General features: G+C 41.6%; 2 protein-coding genes across 4 annotated transcripts in view; one reads left to right on the forward strand and one right to left on the reverse strand.

Annotated features, from left to right (window-relative positions):
• The first annotated feature begins 257 nt into the window (after positions 1 to 257).
• sp5l (Sp5 transcription factor-like) lies at positions 258 to 6,275 on the forward strand. Its single transcript, XM_028016131.1, has 3 exons — positions 258 to 899; positions 1,201 to 5,253; positions 5,931 to 6,275. Exons 1-2 carry the CDS (start codon positions 846 to 848, stop codon positions 2,245 to 2,247), a joined length of 1,101 nt encoding a protein of 366 aa, XP_027871932.1. The 5' UTR covers positions 258 to 845; the 3' UTR covers positions 2,248 to 5,253; positions 5,931 to 6,275.
• Positions 6,276 to 6,532: 257 nt separating this feature from the next.
• Positions 6,533 to 12,513, reverse strand: part of arhgef25a (Rho guanine nucleotide exchange factor (GEF) 25a) — a 67,400-nt gene continuing 61,419 nt past the window's right edge. For 2 of the 3 annotated variants that reach the window (XM_028016108.1, XM_028016122.1), the window contains 9 exons: positions 12,177 to 12,266; positions 11,812 to 11,904; positions 11,357 to 11,407; positions 11,187 to 11,264; positions 10,899 to 11,090; positions 10,450 to 10,630; positions 8,929 to 9,158; positions 8,603 to 8,728; positions 6,533 to 6,970 (listed from right to left, as the gene is read on the reverse strand). In XM_028016108.1, the coding sequence (XP_027871909.1) occupies positions 6,845 to 6,970; positions 8,603 to 8,728; positions 8,929 to 9,158; positions 10,450 to 10,630; positions 10,899 to 11,090; positions 11,187 to 11,264; positions 11,357 to 11,407; positions 11,812 to 11,904; positions 12,177 to 12,266 (1,167 nt within the window). In that variant the 3' untranslated portion in view covers positions 6,533 to 6,844. The remainder of the gene's footprint in view (positions 6,971 to 8,602; positions 8,729 to 8,928; positions 9,159 to 10,449; positions 10,631 to 10,898; positions 11,091 to 11,186; positions 11,265 to 11,356; positions 11,408 to 11,811; positions 11,905 to 12,176; positions 12,267 to 12,513) is intronic. The other variant, XM_028016114.1, reaches the window with a different exon arrangement.

Below are 12,513 nucleotides of genomic sequence, written 5' to 3' on the forward strand. Positions count from 1 at the left end.
GCATGCCATTGACATTAGAATGAAGAACATCTTCATCTGATTTATAATCCAAATATCTGTTGGATTTACTGCTAAAACTAACGACTGAATAATTAATAAACCTTACATTACAAACTAATACGCTTGATTAAAATTAAATTTACTTAGCTGTTACTATTCAACACTTTCTAAAATTCATTTAGTGTGTGGGGCCTGGGCTACTTCCTTTTTCTTCTTTCTAAAGATGAGAGCAGCCACAACATGTCCAGTGAAGAAAAACACTGTGGAGGAGAAAATATTCAGTGAGATGTTTTTGTTTTTTGTTTTGTTTTTGTTTTTTTTAATCAAAGTCTTTTTGTCAGAACAATTGGAGGAGGAGTCAGTTCTCGGGGTCAGCATTTGGTTGAAATTGAGTGAAATTATGAGTAGCCCACCCTTCACCTAACAAGACCCCCCTCCTGCTTCCTCCGTCTCATCCCCACTCCATTGATGGGCTCGCCTGCATCATACTGGAGACCCCGTTGAGAGGATCTTTTCTCTCTATAAAGAGAAGATACGGCTCGCGCGTCTTTGAGTTGTTCGCACTGGATTTTTGCAGCGCGCGCGCGTAACTTCAGCTGGCTCAACTGACCGCGAACAAAAAATACTTCTTTTTTTTTTTTTTTACCCGGAACATTTGAATGAAACAGGATTTCCCAGAGTCGGAGTGTTTAAAAAAAAAAAAAAAAAAGAAAGAAATAATAATAATAAAAAAAAAATAAAAATCTTGATGCGCGCATTCTGCCGCATCTCCAGCGGTAGTTCCATATTCCGTGCGTTCTCGGAGCAGTTTGTGCTGCGGGTGGGGAACAGGAGCCCGAGGACAGATGGCTGCGCTCACGATACAGAGAACTGACAACTTTTTACACACCTTCCTGCAGGTTTGCTTCTTTTATCTTTAACTGGTATCACTTTATGTTTGATTTCCTCTGCATTGTTCCCCCTTGACTGTGCTGTAGCCTTTGCACATTATATACAAATATATATATTTCCAGTTATCACCTTTCTTTATCTATATCTATATCTATATCTATATTTCAAAACTACTCAGGTTTTGTGTAAAAATGTCGATTTCTGCTTTTTAATTGAATTTGGCCAACTTTTTGAAAATATTTATTTAAAAAAAAAGGTAAAACAACATAACTTTTCCTAATGGTAATGCGTTTGTGTTTCACCGCACAGGACCGGACGCCCAGCTCCTCTCCGGAGGGAGCGCCCAACGCCCTCTCCTTCCTGGCCACCACCTGCAGCCAGGCCTGGCAGGTGGGCAGCACCATGGGCTCGGATGGGTCACAGTTTCCCTACGAAGGCACGGTCAGTTCCACATCTGGAATGTTTCAGCTATGGAGCAACGACATAGCCCCCAGCACTGCCCTCAGCACGCACCAGATGACTTTCACGGTGCCCAAGGTGCAGTTTCCTGGGCACATGCAGTCCGGCCTGGGTCACCACCATCATCACCACCACCACCATCCTCATCATCACCACCACGAGCTGCCTCTGACCCCACCGGCTGAACCTGCGTCCTCCTACTCCTTCGAACTGTCCCCTGTTAAGGTGCTGTCTTCGCAGCCGCAGTCCAGCAGCCCTTATTACACCCAACACAACAGCGTGGGGCAAAACTTCCCCAGCTTTCTGCAGAATTCCTCCGCCAGGCATCACCTCTCGGGCGGCCACGTGGAGGACGGGCAGCAGTGGTGGAGCCTCCCACAAACCAACAGCGCTCCAGCCAACCATCCCTTCTCCCTGGGCAGGCAGCTGGTTTTGGGTCACCAGCCGCAGATAGCCGCTCTCCTCCAGGGCACCTCCAAGGGTTTGCTGAGCTCCACGCGGCGTTGCCGGCGATGCAAGTGTCCGAACTGCCAGACGAACAGCGGGGGGCTGGAGTTCGGCAAGAAGAGACTGCACATCTGCCACATCCCGGAGTGCGGCAAAGTGTACAAGAAGACTTCCCACCTGAAGGCGCACCTGCGCTGGCACGCCGGGGAAAGGCCCTTCATCTGCAACTGGCTCTTCTGCGGCAAGAGCTTCACGCGCTCGGACGAGCTGCAGCGGCACCTCCGCACGCACACCGGGGAGAAGAGGTTCGGGTGCCAGCAGTGCGGCAAGAGGTTCATGAGGAGCGACCACCTGTCCAAACACGTGAAAACCCACCAGAGCAGGAAGGGTCGGTCCGGGCAGCCCCCTCAGGGCACAGACCCAATGCTCGCTAGTATTAAAAGAGAGTGATCCGCTTTATGCAGATTAAAATAAAGCAAGAAAAAAATATATGTGGGAATCACATTTACTGCCATAGATTTGCACTACAGGGTAAGCGCTCCCTGAATGTTATTCTTCCTTGTCAGAATCCTGCTTTTGAACTAACCTGGACTTTGGTTGAGTGAAATTCTGACTGTTTTTGACCCTAAGATGAAGCTTTTGCAGTGATATTGTGATAGTTCAGCTTGAAGGATTAAAGAGCCTTTGATATTCATTATGTAAATCTTATTTAAATTTCAACTGGTGTGAAAGTCTATTTTTTCAGACTTTATTGTGTTAATATTTGACTATGTTAAACAGCTGATGATAGGGTTCTACCTTAATATGTGCTCTAAAGAATTTAGTTGAATATAAATGTATGCCTTAGCTGGAAAACTGCAATTATCTCTGAAATTGTTGGGGGGGAAATTGCAAATCTTAACTCGGTTTTCATTCCGGATTTGCCCAACTGAAGCCCAGAAATTGTTTGGAAATTTGAACTCTTTGATTTGTCTGTTTTTAAGAGGCAACGTGATAAAATACGCTGCAAATCGATCCTTTTAAACTTTAAATTGTTTGTAAGTTATGTAAAACTATTCTGAACGATTTTATTTGGGTTTTGGCAGCATGTAAATTTGAATAAACACTGTCATGGAAAAAAAAAGAAAAATAGTTTCTTATTGCATCATTCCTGAGTTTTGTAGAGTTTAACTTTCTCACCAGTTTTGTCCATTCGGAAAGATCTAGCATTTTGTTTCGATGGTAATTTGATTGCTTTTAGGATACAAATGCTGTCCATTGTGATGCCAGTGTGAAGGAAGAAGCTCCTAAAAAACACCCAACATGCTGGGGCTGTTCAAAGATTTTCACACCTCAAAGTAAATACTCATGCCATTGATGGGGGGCCGATTGCGCCGCCCACTGCAATCAAGTTCACAGTCATGTGGCTTTTTAATGAGTGTTTTCTTCTCTCTTTTTTTTTTCCAATAAAGAGGATTGAGTCAACAGCTGCATCACAGGGGCAGTGAAGAGGAATTCCCTGTGAATGGGACCCCTGTTGCCCGAGACCCCTCTGTGGTGACAGGAACTCCCTTTGATTTTGCACCCTTGTGAAAGTTAATACTCCCCTCCCTCCCTCCTCCTTCCCACCCAAGACCTCCATATATCATGGCCGTGTTACGATGGGCTCTGCTTTTACAGCCTAGAATGAGGCTTTATTCAGATGGCCAGCCAACCAGATGTCTGATCATCCAGGGGTTTCTTCTCTTTGTTTCAACTTCCTCTGGTGGGAAGCGAAAATAAGTGAAATATGTTGTCTTTGTTAGGGGTCCCACAGTGGAGGCCAAGTGATTCCAAAGCGACATTTGTACTTTATTGCTGCCATCGGCTTATTTTCATGCAATCAGAGTGAGAATCGCCTGTGCAGAAACCCCCAGGGCCAAATAAAATAACCTGAAATTTATTCTAGAAAAAAAGCCCTGGCATGTATGATTCTGTGAGTGAGTGGAAAACACGTCTTTTTCTTTATTGCAACAGCAGAGTCCACAGTGTGACTGAGAGCAGTGCGGCCAGACTAGTACTGCACTGATATCAAAAGTCAAGTACAGTACTGTCAATCCAAACTTTATGGAAATTAGCTCTATTTCTATTAATTATAGCACTAATTTTCAGCAATGACAGCATAACTGATGATAATGTCACGGTGATGACATTTTAAAAGTTATTTAGAGTCATTCCAGTCACTGGAACAGAAATTTAGCCGATGTAGACATTCAGAGTTCTTGCAACATTTAGACTTACAGGCTGCAGAACTTGTTGCTAATGCAAATCTGACCATCTGACTTTATTTACGGTAATACTATGAACAGATGAGTTCAAACATTAAAGCGGAGACAGCAGCACTTAGAAAAGCCATTTTAAGGGATAGCGTTAATTAGTAAATATCTGTGAAAGTTACAACATGCCAGACGTGTATCAAAACACATTTGAGTTCACAAATAAATTTAGAGTTCACAAGTAAACAAAGAAAAAAAAAGTAAACTTGCTGCATGACAAAATCCTTGTATTAATTTCGGAAGAAACTGAAGAGACTCTGACACATAAACCCACACATTTTGCTCAGTTTCAAAAAGACACTTTTATTTTATATGATACAACTCCTTCTAGTCACTCAAATGTGACATCAACCAGCCTTCTCTCTGCATTACACCTGCTACTTTTGGTTCTCTGTAGAGGTATTCCTTTGTGTGTTTCATGCAAAACTGATTGATCAGTCATTCCAATAAGAGCTCTGTAAAATAAACCGAAGTCAAAATCGGCCATTGTCCTATCTTTCTGGATTGTTTTGTTTTCAAAGTGAATGATAGTGGTAGTTTGTTTTGTTGTTTTTGTGAAAAGATTTCCAAGTATCTTTTGGACGTGAGCTCTGAAATGTGAGGCCTTTTGATCTTTGGTGCAGCTGTATGATCTAACTGAACTGGAGTCGAAAGTCTTTAGGGACCCCTAGTGGCCACAAATAGGAGAGCTCTTCTCCTTTTGCAACTCCTGTTTTTTTTTAAAACGCCAACAGTAATTAATATCTTTGATTCTTTATTTGAAAGAGGAATGGCAAGCCGAACCCTATAGTAAGGACACAAAACATCCTAATTGCTGAGCTGCTGTTGTTTTTGGCACTTTTTAGGAAGAAGAATCATGCAAACAACCAGCTGGACAGATGAGAGTTCTTGGCATACCAGGGTCATAGTTCATCCTTCAAGTGGCTGTGTTAAAGTACGCCTTTTTTATGGTATGTACAGTATATGATCCATGAGGGCAAAAGTTATAGAACCAGGGTCTTGACATGACAAGAATTGACTTATAGTATAACTTACATTTTTTTAATATCATTTCTTATTTAAGGTTCACAAAAGATAGGTGTAATGTGGCATTTCTCCAGTCAGTGACGACCTAGGAGATTTTGCATGCAACACTTTGGGTGAGTCTCTATGGATGCGTTTTGTACGGTGGCCGACAGGTGCAAATGCGCAGCAAAAGAGAAAACATGTAAACAAACAAAAAACACGCGCACAAATTAAATGCGGCAAGCAAAAAGCGAATGAAATGCAGCAAGCAAAAAGAGAGACGCAAACAAAAAAGAAGACACCCCCGAATGAAATGCAGCAAACAAAAAGTGTTGAAAACGGAAGTGCTCCAGACCACTAGGGGGAGTCAAAGAAAATAGTATTCATTTCTATGGGACCAGATGCAAGATTCAGAGAAAGAAATTTGAAAGAAAGTAAAGGTACGTATTACTATATTTCTTTTCAGATACGCCGTCTTTTATAATATTATAGAATAACAGAATAATTTATGGGTAGCGTGATAGACTTTGTGTCAGTCATACCGTTCTGGGCTCGGTATCGACTCTTTGACTCCCCCTAGTGGTCTGGAGCACTTCCGTTTTCAACACTTTTTGTTTGCTGCATTTCATTCGGGGGTGTCTTCTTTTTTGTTTGCGTCTCACTTTTTGTTTGCTGCATTTCATTCGGGGGTGTCTTCTTTTTTGTTTGCGTCTCTCTTTTTGTTTGCTGCATTTCATTCGCTTTTTGCTTGCCGCATTTAATTTGTGCGCGTGTTTTTTGTTTGTTTGCATGTTTTCTCTTTTGCTGCGCATTTGCACCTGTCGGCCACCGTAGTTTTGAACTCTTGAGGAGTTGCCCAAAGAGGGGAAAAAGAAATCTGGGGTGACGTCATACCCACAGAGAACCTCCAGAGGGCTCCCGTATGCCTTCTTGTCCAGATCAAAGGGAGGCCGGTCAAACAGAATATTGGAGCACACAGGGCGCCCCTCAACACTGTTGCAACAAAGAAAGTTCCTTACTTTTCAATGAAATTTGAGAAAATAAAGTTCTTGCGATGACCACGTCAAATGTTCCGACTTTTCCGCGTTTGTTAACATAAACAGCAAACTCAGGAGTCAGCAGGGAAATTTAAAAAAAAAAAAAAAAAAGAATATAAATGGGGTTGTCTCCATTGCAGGGTATCAGAATGAAACTTAAAGAAATTTGCAGAGGAGACAAGAAGAGGTGCTCCTTGCCCGCTCTCATGTACACCGACATAATCCACAAGTCATTGTCACAAACACACATTCAGGCACACACTTAGCTCCAGTGATTGCCCCAATTAGGAATGGAATCATCCAAGATTTCGTTCCATCCCTTTCAAAGAGAGGAATACAAACTCTTCAAAAGAAAACAAACAAACAACAACAAAAAAAACAGAAGATAGAAAGCAGAAATTGTCATATCACGGAGTGTTTTATAATTCTGAGCCTAACAGCATCGCGCTGGATGCTCTCGCTGTTCACTGAAGGTGATCAAGGCCACATCACCTCCCTTTTAAGTGGCTCTCTAAAAGGGAGCCAAGCAGTTTATATATATCTATATATATATATATTCATATATATATAGATATATATAGCCCACTGCTCCTTTATACTTCAGTTTCCTAGGAAGTCCCGCAACAAGCATACACCTCAGGTGTGCGAACAAGTACACAAGTGGTGTATTCACAGCGTTAGTTAGCTGTTGTCCTCCTGACTCAGAAGAGTTCACAGGTCGTCTTCGGCTAGCTGGGCTAGGTTGCTGGGACGTCGTCCGGCTGAGGGGCCTGACAGAGAAGCCTGGGTCACCACATCAGAAGGAGAGCCTCTGTAGAAACCCTCTACTGCTCTCTGCTGGGGGGAAAAGGGAACACTGATCAAAGCACTGAGTGGCCCTAATGGAGCCAGAATGTAAGACAGGGGTGCCCAAAGTTGGTCCTCGAGGGCCGGCATCCTGCATGGTTCTCTGGGATCCAATGATGGCTCGTTAGAAGGCCTAAGAAGAACATTGACATGCTGAAAAGGTTGTTACTACCACCAGGGAGAGAACTAAAACGTGCAGGATGCCGGCCGTCGAGGACCAACTGTGAGCACCCCTGATGTAAGAGAAATCACTTTTTTTCTGTATTTATAATACATCTTTGAAATCCTCCCTCATTCGTGCCTGTAATGGAAACATTCAGGCACCAAATTTAAAATTATGTGCATGTGAGAAGTTTAGCATGTAAGGCATTTTGTAAAAGTTTTCATGCCTCTTAAACTTTTTTAACGTTGTCACGTTACAGCCAGATACTTTAGTAGATCATAATAGGATTTCACCTGATAGAACAACAGCAATGCCTAATTTTAATGTGGGCAGAAAATACAACTATGACGTCACTGAATAGGGCATAGCTACAGTATCACCAGGAAATAACCATTCTAAATTGACAGGCTAGGAATAAAGAGTATAATGAGAAAAGCAGCCAAGAGTCATATGATGACTCATGCACTCTGCAGCTCCAAGGCCTCATTTATACATAATTTTAGCACAATACTTTGTTGGTGAAAAAAAGTTTTGTTTGTAGTTTGCACCAAACACAGAAGAAGGTGCTCTGGGCAGATGAAATCAAAATTGAGCTCTTTGGCGTACATACAAATCTCTATCTACAGTATGTGGTAGTGAAGAAATATGCTGCATCAGCTCTCGGAGTGAGCTTTGCAAAACGAATTGACGGAAAATTCAGTTTCTCGACGTATAAAGCATGAAAGCGAAATTTTCTTATTCATTTTTCCTAAAAAGAAATTGGGAACTCTTCATCCTTTTTCTTTCTCTCTACAATTATTCACATTTTGTTGGTAGTATACATAAGATATCATAAGATTTGTGGATGCATTGTGACAAAACGTAGAAAAGTTAAAGGATTATGAATATTTTCCAAAGCACTGTAGATGGATCTGACACCCCATCAGACTGGGAAACCGGTTTGCATATTTGATAGGCATCTCGTGGACAGGAAGTAGCCCAGGCCTACTTCCTGTTTGCTTAACATCATCAGCCCTCTGAGGACAAAAGCCCAATGATGACAGACGTACATCTTCTTGATGATAACAAAAAACAACTTTACAGAATGCTGCTGTTAACAGGACTTCTTCAAACTTCTTGACTTATTATTCTTATTTTTTAATAGTCCATCGGTTTTCTTAATAATCTGCAGTAGATTTGGTCGATGCACTTGTTCTCCAATAGGGGGAGGTGTAACTCTTTTTGTCAAACACATTTCTTCACTCAGTCTGTGTCCACAGAAGGAGTTGCAGTTACAGTTTAATTAGCATTAAACAGAAAATTGGATTTGTTGTTAGATGTGGCAACATGGTCTGTAAGCAGTTCCCCACAGGCTTGTTTTCTGTGGTGTGTAATTCTGCAGCTTGTTCGGTTACCCTGTTTGTTGACTGCACAGCTCAGTGGTCATAATAATGTCGTAATCAATTGCATATATACACTACCTGTGCACCCTGAGTGGCCGGGGTGTACAGCCCATTTGATACAGCTGGACAGTTTGACTGATCGGAGAGACCCAGTCGGACGTGTGATGGTGAAGCAGTGTGGGAGTCAGCAGGGACCGGAGTGGCCTGCAAATGTAGGTAAGGAAAAGGTGAATCACTCACTACTGAAGGTCATGCCCAAAGCAGTTTGCTGTTTTATTATTCTTCTTTCTACATTTAAGACATACAGCCACAAAAGCTTGAAAAACAGAGTTTGCACTGAAACAGTGTGCAACGGGTAACGGCAGTTTCATTTCCCACAGAGCGATACAGCTTGAGATACCTACACCCCTCAACGAGACCATCTCGCTCGGCCCTTGGCTCTGGCTTTGGCTCGGCAGGTAGAGCGTTGGCAGAGAGGTGTTGTGAGAGTGGAGGGAGGGAAGTTTGTGGCGGTCGATGGAGGCAGATGAGTGGGGCCTCAGGGCGCTCGTAGCAGACAGAGGGGGCCTCATGCTGCGGCCCAGGCTATTGGACTTGCTCTCTCGTCGCTGATACTCAATTGGTGATTGTAAGGCTGAGAGAAAAAGGGAGCGCAGTCAGTTTTTTGGCAAATTTCCGCAAGTGCGCTAAAGAGCATTGCATGAAGCAGATGCGTGTTTTTATTTTGTGAGAGGATAAAAGCCCAATCATGTTAATTATCTGGCAACGTTGTTCTTGTTCCGTTTGATATTGCAGTGTTATGACACGCAGTAATCCATTATTTATTGGTCCAGATTCACACACAGAAGCTCATTGATGTTAACGTCACCTACAAAATAAACAATCCTAGGGTGTTTATGAGCACTTATTAAATATTTGGTAACCCTGTCCATGAGGTTGCAATGACTAAAAACATGTTCTCAATTCATTTTATCCACATCCACAAATCACTAACACTTTAAACATTTGTTTCATTTGGCAAAATCTATCACAAAGTCTTTGATAGCTTATTTTATTAAAACAAAATGCATCTAAAATACTTAATGTAAGATGTTTGTGGGTTCATAAAGCTTTACACCTCCATGGCAATGTGTGAAGAGTGCTTAATGAGTGTTATGTTTAGACAGAATCTGTCCTGTGAAAAGCTTTGCATTAAAAAGTGTTATGACTGTGAAGTCGATGTTAAACCCCGGGCAGCTCAGGAACAGAACATATCTAAAATTGTCAGTCAGAGAAATGTTTGTCGATGTGTTTGCACCACAGAAAACTCTCCCTTTTTGAAAAATAATCACCCAAAAGTCTTTCTGAGCGATCAATGAAGGAACCGTTTGACTCAGAATTATCTAAATAGTCACATCATTCTGAATTATTCTTTTCAGTGAGAGGTTTTAAGCTTCAGTATTTGCCTGAAGAAATGAACATGGTTCTTTCGCTCAAATGGAAATTGTACCAAAGGATAAAACCAAACTTTTTCTTCTTGGTATTTTGTGTTTGTAAATTTAGAATACCTTCACAGACTTACCTCAGTTGAACTTAAAATGCTCTGAAATAAGTCATGATGTGATCATCAAGGCTATTACAAATAACTGAAAAGTTTAGGACTATTATTGAATGTAAACCTAAAATTTAATTTAAAAAAATTATTTTGATAATTCTTACTGACTTAATGTTTGGATGATTTAATGTCAGACACCAAAAACAATGATTGTCTGTCTTTTTATACAGTGTACGTTTTGTCATTGTGTTTAAGAAATGCCAAAAAATCCCCATAACATTTATTTACTTATCTACATAATGTCATGACATGCTAAGGGATTGATGAATAAATCAATGATTTATTACTTCTAGAGATAAATAACTGTCATTCAAGCATAGGCTGATCGTACCATTAAGAAAGTTGCGCTGACTTTCCAGGATCTGACCCACGTCGTTAACCCAGGCTCTGCAGATCTCAGCGGAGGAGCCCTGCAGCTGGTACCGCACCACGCTCCCATCTGGGTTTCGTGAGGTCAGTGCAAAACGCGTATCGTCGCCATCAACACTGGGCTCCACCCCCAGGCAGCTAACCTGCAAAACAACACATCTGACTAACACCTGGGAGGATAACATCCTGCTGAATCGCTTGTTAAATAACTCGTGCGATTCTCTGGAGACTTCATAATGAGGAGTTACACAACATGCTAATTCGGGGGGAAGAATTAGTGTGATACAAATCTGTTGTGTAACTCGCAACCTGGGTGGGTGTTGCGATTTTTTACTTCTAGGCATTTTGTTGTTTTGTTTTGTTTTTTTGTTACATCCTGCATGACTTCATGGAGGATGGAAAAGCACACACCTTGATGCTGTTTTTAAAGATGTATCCAGGGATGGAGAAGTCTTTCTTCTTGTCAATGGGCTCACTGAAGATTACCAGCTGCTCAAACAGGAAGACTCGTCTCTCCTTGGCTCGAGATAGAAAGCCACTGTCCTGCTCTGTGACAGTGAAAGTTCCCTGCTGAAGCAGCTTGCCCTGGGCTGTGATATTTCCCTGGTACACAAACATAAAAAGAAACAAAAAAAAAAAGACGAAAAGTGTTGCTTCTCTTGTACCGTATGCAGGGAAAAAGCTGCTGTAAAGACAAACCTCAAAGCCTTGTAATCTGCCCACATTCATCATGTCATCGCAACGTTTTGGCACCAAGCACATCACCTCCACCGCTTTCTGTGTGCAAGACAAGAATAAGAGTTGTTGTCTTGGACACTCACATTCACAAAATATCTTCAAATCATGAATGTTTCCATCAGGACTCTCACCTCTAACTCTTTAGTGTCCTTCCCAGCTTTGACACAATACGTCAAAAGGTCCTGTAGAAACAAACACAGCACGGTCACCGGAGCATTACAAGTTTACTACCCAGAGTAAAACGAGGATATCTGGTGGGCTGTTTATGGGTGTTTAATACATTAGAGTACAATAAAGTAAAGTTTTAAAGAAGCAAGAGCTTTATACAACTGACCAGAAAAGACATTTACATGTTATTGTTTGAATCATCTGGCAGGGAGGGAGTCCCATTCTGTAATTTGCCTCTTCATCTGTTAGTGGAAAGCAGCCTGACAGACAATATTCTCATGTGTGTCTTGATGTTTTAGGCACACGATATTTACATAAGCCCCCATGCCATAGCTGTGTGTGTTCTGACAACTGCTCTGTGCATGTGCTTGGGTTGCTGGTGTGTTGGTCAGTGGCGAAGCAATGACCCATTTGTCACCTTCAGCAGAAGCTGGTACTTCATGATCCTCTGGACAGGTTTGATGAGCAGGTCATTGAGCTGCAGTCTATGTCCCAACTGCTGTCTGAGCTCCTAGAAAGAAAAACAGCAATTCATATGTCAGCAACATCTCAAAACACAACCTCTGATGACTTGCGTAATCTAACTCAAAGTGATTAGGGATAGACACCAAAAATGAAGTGGCAGCTCTAAAGGGATTCAAGTAAACATATGTTAAACATAGCAGAGACATCGGTGCATGCTAAAATTTAGAATGTGACAGTAAACTGCTGCTGAGACAAAACAAAAACCGCAAATAGATTAAATCGTTCATTTTTTAAGGAGAAAAAGCAGATTTTTCTCACCTCAAAGTAGGTATCAATGTACTCTGAGACAATATGTTCTGACTTGGGCTTGTTCTGGCAGTACACAACGTACATATGGAGACGTCGCTCCTGAAAACCAAGACCAAAAAATAAATAAATAAAAAACTCTCAAAGTTAATGTTGGTACAGGTTAGTAAATGCTACTGTTGGCTTTCAAAATACAATGAAATTATAACAAATTCCCCTAAAAGCAAATCACACATTTCTCTTATTTTATCACAGCCTTTTGAGTATTTCGTAAATCAAGTTGTCTTATGCATATGTATGTGAATTATTGGTATTGCTCATTATACATCTCTGTTTTGTGTATTGAACT

Source organism: Xiphophorus couchianus, chromosome 1, assembly GCF_001444195.1.
Source record: "Xiphophorus couchianus chromosome 1, X_couchianus-1.0, whole genome shotgun sequence".
Taxonomy (NCBI): Eukaryota; Metazoa; Chordata; class Actinopteri; order Cyprinodontiformes; family Poeciliidae; genus Xiphophorus; species Xiphophorus couchianus.